The sequence below is a fragment of the Curcuma longa genome, unplaced genomic scaffold (genome assembly GCF_044706935.1).
Source record: "Curcuma longa cultivar G26 ecotype Majalengka, Jawa Barat unplaced genomic scaffold, ITB_CL_G26_1.1 utg3290_np1212_1714210_RagTag, whole genome shotgun sequence".
Lineage (NCBI taxonomy): Eukaryota > Viridiplantae > Streptophyta > Magnoliopsida > Zingiberales > Zingiberaceae > Curcuma > Curcuma longa.
In genome coordinates this window covers 883,677-890,767 of record NW_027435602.1, presented here as the reverse complement: position 1 = coordinate 890,767, position 7,091 = coordinate 883,677, and the positions used below count along the sequence as shown (strand labels likewise).

General features: G+C 37.6%; 2 protein-coding genes across 3 annotated transcripts; one reads left to right on the top strand and one right to left on the bottom strand.

Moving 5' to 3' along the window:
* The first annotated feature begins 619 nt into the window (after nucleotides 1-619).
* LOC141820361 (non-specific lipid transfer protein GPI-anchored 5-like) lies at nucleotides 620-1,395 on the top strand. The gene is made up of 2 exons (XM_074707656.1): nucleotides 620-954; nucleotides 1,029-1,395. Exons 1-2 carry the CDS (start codon nucleotides 636-638, stop codon nucleotides 1,268-1,270), a joined length of 561 nt encoding a protein of 186 aa, XP_074563757.1. The 5' UTR covers nucleotides 620-635; the 3' UTR covers nucleotides 1,271-1,395.
* Nucleotides 1,396-1,678: 283 nt separating this feature from the next.
* LOC141820343 (ubiquitin-conjugating enzyme E2 2-like) lies at nucleotides 1,679-6,681 on the bottom strand. Of its 2 annotated transcripts, XM_074707636.1 has the most exons (6): nucleotides 6,378-6,681; nucleotides 6,234-6,259; nucleotides 2,934-2,996; nucleotides 2,658-2,747; nucleotides 2,422-2,510; nucleotides 1,679-2,042 (listed from the first exon to the last, which is right to left on the bottom strand). In XM_074707636.1, exons 1-6 carry the CDS (start codon nucleotides 6,500-6,502, stop codon nucleotides 1,914-1,916), a joined length of 522 nt encoding a protein of 173 aa, XP_074563737.1. In that variant the 5' UTR covers nucleotides 6,503-6,681; the 3' UTR covers nucleotides 1,679-1,913. The 2 variants fall into 2 exon arrangements, with proteins under 2 accessions (XP_074563737.1, XP_074563739.1); XM_074707638.1 differs by lacking the exon at nucleotides 2,934-2,996.
* Between the last annotated feature and the right edge of the window lie 410 nt (nucleotides 6,682-7,091).

The window sequence follows — 7,091 nt, the reverse complement described above, 5'->3', positions numbered from 1 at the left end:
AAGAGAGCTTCTAGTGATTCTTTGTTTAAGAGATAAATTGTTAAGATACAATCAAAGTCCTACATTGAAAAAATATAAAAAAGATTCTAAAATTATAATATAGAGATATCGTATAAATTTTTTTAGATAAAATTCAAAAATAAAATCATGTGGACTCAAAGTGAATAATATTGTTTAGAGGTCCTAAACGCGAGCACTAAACCATGTCCCGGAGACGTCGATTTCCATTCCCGAGCGCCCTTAATTCCCAATGCGGGTGCTAAACATGTTAAATTTTTAGAGTTTAATTTTGTCCTTAAACCATATATAGTACCGAACCCAACTTGTTCTGTGCCCAATCCGGCCGGTCCATCACCGATAATCGCAGACTTATTACGAAATAATCACATAAAATTTGAGAATCTAAGTTGTTGAAGTTAGCTAACCATCCATCCACATAGATTCTTCAATCATTAGTCAACCAATAATATATATATACATATTTATATAACAACTCAAGACTGATGGTGGTTCAAAGTGAGAAGCAAACAAATTAGGAAGCATAGTTGGTCACCCACATCAACCATACAACGCTATATAAATTCACTAGATCTGATCCTCCAATCTCACTCCAAACAAATCTGAACTCCGGCGACATGGATCACAAGCACGAGCTCGTCGTCGTCTTCATCGTCGCCCTGCTCTTAGGAACTGCAGCTGCGCAGTCTTCGACCGGCTGCACCAGTGCCATCATCGGCCTCGCGCCTTGCCTCAACTACATCACCGGCAACTCCACCACGCCCTCCTCCGCCTGCTGCTCGCAGCTGGCCAGCGTCGTCCAGTCGCAGCCGGCGTGCCTCTGCTCGGTTCTCAACGGCGGCGCCTCCTCCTTCGGCGTCACCGTCAACCAGACGCGGGCCTTGGCGATGCCCTCCGCTTGCAGGGTGCAAACTCCGCCAGCAAGCCAGTGCAACGGTGAGCGCTCTCTTTCCGTTTCGGTCGTGCATTCGTTTGTACTAACTCGTCCATCGCACGCTTATATATGGCAGCTGGGGCAAAATCTCCGACCGCGTCGCCGGCGACACCAGAGACCCCCGCCGATTCCGCTCCGGCGACACCAGAGACCCCCGCCGATCCCGCTCCGGCGACCCCATCTACAACATCACCTACGAGAACAGAGGGCGGGTCGAAGGCTACTCCGGCGACTCCCGCCACAGCCTCAGATGCTATCGCTAATAAATCACCCGCAATTCTGATGCTTTTGATCTTCTTCTTCCTCGCCGTACTCTGATGCTGCAGAAGCCAGTCGACTGCTACGATCGAGCTGTGGATCGTTGCCTATCTGTTTAATGTGTTTCTTTGAGAATTTACTGTCCGTTGAATTGAATTGTTATGGGATTTGTTATGATTGTTTCATTAGATGATGTGCCAGGTTGGTTGCTATCCAAAATAATAGAGCTTTTGTTGGAGATTTAGAGAAAGTATCGTGATTTGAATAATAGAAACATATTAACATTTAAATTCGAATTTAAAAATATTATATGATATTAGAATATAAATGATTAAGAACTCATGGATAAATAAATAGAATTCGAGTTTAACGCACGAACGATTCATGAAATAAAATATTATAAATTTGAATTTGACTTGAAAAAATTATCAAACAAATAAGAACATCTCGAAGGGCTTCTAACCATAGTGATGAAAATATTGAGCTTCTATTAATATAACAATAAAAAGTTGTACTTGCAGTAGGCATGAAAAACAAAAAGAGCATGAGAATCCTGGTTTAGCTATCCATAGAAGAACATCTCGAAGGGCTTCAGAATATCGATACATGGGCCACTATTCCTTGAGACTGATCGATACAAGTCATGGTATAAGAGTTCCCTGATACAAACATGTTCCTTGCTAAACAGAAGCAATTTCTATGATCAATCGGCTGTCCAGCTCTGCTCCACAATGTCGCGAACTTTCCGGTTGTATTCGCGTTTGTTCTCGCTGAACATGCGAGCTGCCTCGGAATTTGCAGGCGAGTTTGGATTTGGATCACAAAGAAGTGACTGCAAAGAAAGCTTACTGTAAATCTTTAGTTGTCAAATGGTTCATTATTTTAAACACTTGCAAGATTGAAGCTGGGAAGTTGGAAACAATGACGGCTAAACGAGAGAGAAAAAATGCCCATTTGAGAAAATGCAAAAGGCTCGACGATGATCCTTATCTTGGCCAATAACTATATGATCTAAGGTGAATCTCCTATTACATTGACTAACGACTAACGAAAGCATCAATGAAGAAAACAAATTTGGATAAGAAAGAAATGGGTAGGTAATTGGTTAGCTTTGAATCAAGAAATATGATCTTGTAAAATGTATTGCTTGTTTCTTCTCAAGTACTATGACTTCCTACAAAATAAACTATTTTCTTTAAACTATGACTTGCCTGTATCGAAGTGAGAATGGCTGCAACATCGTATATAGGACTCCACTGATTCTGTAAAATGTCCAAGCAAATGCTTCCATCCGCATAGACTGATAAGAGAGCAGAGGCAAGGTTTTCTAAGTGTTTTTTTTTTCATGCATTCGATGTGCTAACAACTGAAGGGGACAAGTAAACTCAATCGAGACATCTCATCAAAAGCAAAAGTAACATGAAGACTGTAAATTGTGTGTACATACTGTTGGGATGGAACATTCGAGATATGAATCGGACAGTAGGTGGCTTGTTGGGGTAGTCTTCAGTAAATTGCATAGTTAGCTTGAACGTCCCTGATGAATCATCATAACAGTAAGAAACTAACAATGTAAGGAAAAACCAATAGTGGTCTTAAAAAAGTGATGCAGTCCTATCACAACCCGTAGATAGTTTCTAAAGCGATTAAAAGAGGGCATGGAAGTTCATGCCACTACAGATTAGAGAGCTGAGGTTTTCATCAGTAAAGAAAGAACAAATACCTGTGATGTGATCGGAGGCAACCTTCCTTGAAGGAGAGGGGATTCCATGTAAATTATGTATTCCTTTAGAAATGGCTAATTACTAGAAATAACCTAAAATTTGAGATTCATAACAAATATAGCCAAAATCATGTATTACAACATTATTATAAACACTAATGGATGACGTAACAATTACAGTCAATGGTTAATCAATTGTCGCCCGGTGCCTTTTTTGTACACAACATCACTATTTATCATATAGGAGCATAATAACTAAGTGACTTCTAGCAATCAATTAGAAACCTAGGGCACACTGGTTTAATCCAAAATGAAAAGTTACAGGCTAACAAGAGAAGTTTATAACAGTTTGAGAGTAAAGTATTATTAACTAGAAAATTTAATAGGGCACTCATTTGGCTACCTCGTTGTATTTGGCATTAGAGAATAACTAAAATTCTAGACGGGCTGAGGTGTTCCAATACGAAAGGACTGCGATGTCCAAGGAAATCATAGGTTAGGTTCCACATGTAACTGATGACAATGCCATGTCTTACACATGTCTCATGTGAGAAATTGAGACACACGATTCTAGTCCCACCAGAGAAGTTAGGGGCTCATGAGGGGTTTATAAGGCATATAAAAGTGACTTAGCATACTTGCCTTAAGCATTTAAACCATTTGTTGGCCTCTCAATTATGTGATGTGAGAAACAAGGTTGAATATCGTTTAGGTGAGTCATAGGGTCTTACTCATGTTTCTAACTACATTCAAATTGATTTTAGTTAAGGGGAGAGGAGTTTTAGGATACTTATTAATTAAAAGAGATTATTGTATCCTCTCTCACTCCATAATATCCTCTCTCAAATCTCAATCCCCAATAATCTTCCTCATAATTATTAAAAGCACTCGCTTGACTGCGCCTAGGCGCAAGGCGCATCCAGGCAAGTCTCTTGCGCCTATGCGCCTTAAGCGTACGCCCTGTGAGAGGAGGAAGACATCGATCTTGAGGAAATCAATGAAATTCAACTATACAAATCTGAAACATCTTGATGATGATGATGTGATCAAGGAAGATGATGAAAGTTTTGATGATTTAGATATTTAATTTTTTAAAATTTGAATTATGGCGCATAGCGTATTTATTCGCTAGTGAATTTTATATTTATATTATTGTTTAATATTTTATGGACTATAATTTTGTTAGTGAAATATTTTGATAGAAATTCCCTATATATGTTTGAATTGTAGAAATTTATACCCATAGCACCTTACTTCGATAAGACGTGCGTCTCACCTTGTGTCATGCACCTTAAGCCCCATAGCACCTATGCGCTTTTGGGTGCTTCACGCCTTAAATAACTATGATGTCCCTTGACTAATAGTGAGCAAGAGAAATATGCGTGAAGCATTGAGTCTAACAAGTGATGATAAGGTTGAATGCATGATCTCAAGATCCGACAATGTTAAGCACTTTATGATGGTGACAGAGTCTCTCCTCTCTATGCAAGTTATATAAGAATCAAATTGTAGTGAAAAGGAAGACTAAATTGGTTAAATTTTTTAAACTCATCTCAATATGACTAAGTTTTAATTCGATTTAATCAATTTTGACTCTCAATTTGATTAAATTTTAATGGATTCTATCAATTTTCAAATATAATTTAACTAATTTCTAGCAATTCTTTTTGAATTATTAGTTTTTTTTTCTAATATTCTCTTCAATTTTTATAATATGTTGATTCATCAAGAAATGGTCATGATTCAACTCAAACGATCCTACACAAACTAATGATGAGACCTTTGCCCCCATGAAAAAGTTAAATTTGATAAGCATATTCCTCTTAATCGTTGCTACCGTATACTATTAAAGCTTGGCATAAGAAATCTACAAGAGGATGCCACTACGATATGAGACAGGAGAAAAGATAGGAACAGGCATAAATGCTCACTGTATGACTTTAATGTTTCACCTAGAGTCTAGTTAAAGAGATTCACCACTACTCTTGGTCAGTTTGGGTACAAACAAGGACAAGAAAATCATTCTTTATTTACAAAGCATTCAACTAGTAGTAAGAGATCCATATTGATTGTATATGTGGATGATATTATAATTCCAAGTGATGTTATCTATGAAATTACCAAACCAAAGCTGAAATTGAGGACAAATTTTAGGTAAAAGACTTTGGAAAAATGAGGCACTTCTTAGAAAAGGAAAAGCTCAGAGCAAAGATAAAGCACCAAACTTCGTGCAAACAGAAAGAGGGATCTATTGGATTGAGGTACTTTTTGTCAAATTAAGGAGAAATCCACTGTAGTAAACAAATCTATTGGGAAAAATTCATATGAGACTTTTTAAGATTCTCATATTGGAAAAGCAAGATATATGTGCAAGCAAGCTAGAAATATGAGCAAAAGAAACACAAGAAACAAATAACTTCATCTAAATGAGAAAAACTCTTCAAAATACAAAAGAGAATTCAGGTCATTCAAACGCCACCAATCTTGACTTCCGTTCTTTGTTCTCTTTCCACACATCCTAATAAAGAATTGATTTCTTTCCTTTCTCTAAACGACATACTAACAATAGAAGAAATCTCTCCTTTCTCTTCATTTTTACCCTTCACATCCTTTTCTCTACCTATTTGCATTTTCCATCCAAAGTATCTCCTTCAGACATTTCTAGGTGATGGAACTAGAAGGAAAAAGAAGAATAGCAAAAAAAAAAAAAAAGAAGAAGAAGAAAAGAAACACGCTTCGTGTGTTGTTTAAATTAGGGAGAAAATAGTTTACCATCTCTTGTATGAATAAATTAAGAAGAAAAGACGAGAATTCAATTTTCTCTCTCCTTTGTAGTCTTTTTTTACGCAAGTGAGAAAAAGTTATCTCTATTTGGACAATGCCTATCTTAATGTTTGTACTCAAAGAGGAGAGCTCCCAGTTATTATTCTCTACTCTGGCGTTCTTTTTGATCCAAAGACACTCATTGATTCCCTTTTCCTTTTGTAGCAGAATAAGATTTCGCAAATTTGAGGAATTGTACAACGAGAGAAAAAAGCAGCCACTTTCTGAGGAACATCAAGCCAAACAATAACCATAAGAGAAGAAGAATAAGTAAATCCTGAAAGAAAACAAATCTGACCAATTAGCAAAAGCGATCACAAGTCCAGTCTTCACAAAATCTGAAATTTTACCCAACGCATAGGTAAAACCACATATCGACAACCATTACGAGCAATACAAGTTAACCCCAATTTGATACCTAAAAAGCTCGAGCGAACAAAAAAGGGAAAGAACCTAAACGAAAAAGAAACAACTCACCTCCATCCCATGGAGTATCATCAGGGCTGCAAATCCAGACCAAAACTCGTTAAACCCTCATCCAAGGATCCAATTCACGCAGAAAAATCCAAGCTTCAACCAAAAGAAGCGGTCGAAATTAAAGGGCGGAAGCGGGGCACTCACCCAAAGATCACAGCGTTCCACAGCATGATGTTGTTCTCATGCGGCGCGCCGCTGATCCCTGCCGGCGGATCCTGCTGCAGCCTCTTGAAATCCCGCATCAGTCGCTTCCTAGCCGGCGTCGACATGGACCCCCTGTTGCTCCGCACCAAATTTGCAAGCTTTCCTTCTCCTCCTTATGCGCCACTCACTCGCCCAATCTCCATGCACCTCCCAATCGAACCCAGCAGAAAGGGAAAGCAAAGATTGCAGTATCGATAGCTGGGAACCACTTGGAAACGAGAATATAAAACCTTTTCTGCCTCTGTGCTTACCACGCGGAACGCAGAATTTCACCTTTTGTTATAATTAATATATCAAAAATAAAATAAAATATATTCATTAAAATTTTTATTTTTATTTTAAAAAAAATTAATCCATAGATCCATCCAAGTCCATAAGTCATTAAAATTTTAATTTTAATTTTAAATTTTAATAGATTTTGTTTCTCAACTGTCAATCAATCAAATGTGGATCGTGAACTTAGATGGGTTGGCTTGTATAAATCTGTCTTAAAATAAATTAATAAAATTTTAACTCAATATATTTAAATTATTTGATGGGACAGATCAATCTAATGGACTTAACACAAATTGAGCAGGGCCGTCTCAAGGTTTTATGGGGCCCTAGGCTAAAATTATTTTTAGACCTTTAATATATTTTTTAAATATAAAATTT

What these genes read in the sequence shown, in the direction of transcription:
- LOC141820361 (XM_074707656.1), top strand. Translation starts at nt 636, where the DNA reads ATGGATCACAAGCACGAGCTCGTCGTCGTCTTCATCGTCGCCCTGCTC. An exon ending in GCCAGCAAGCCAGTGCAACG is followed by an intron (nt 955 to 1,028) that starts GTGAGCGCTCTC and finishes TATATATGGCAG; the next exon opens with CTGGGGCAAAATCTCCGACC.
- LOC141820343 (XM_074707636.1), bottom strand. Translation starts at nt 6,502, where the DNA reads ATGTCGACGCCGGCTAGGAAGCGACTGATGCGGGATTTCAAGAGGCTG. An exon ending in TGATACTCCATGGGATGGAG is followed by an intron (nt 2,997 to 6,233) that starts GTGAGTTGTTTC and finishes CCATTTCTAAAG; the next exon opens with GAATACATAATTTACATGGA. An exon ending in CCATTCTCACTTCGATACAG is followed by an intron (nt 2,043 to 2,421) that starts GCAAGTCATAGT and finishes CTTTCTTTGCAG; the next exon opens with TCACTTCTTTGTGATCCAAA.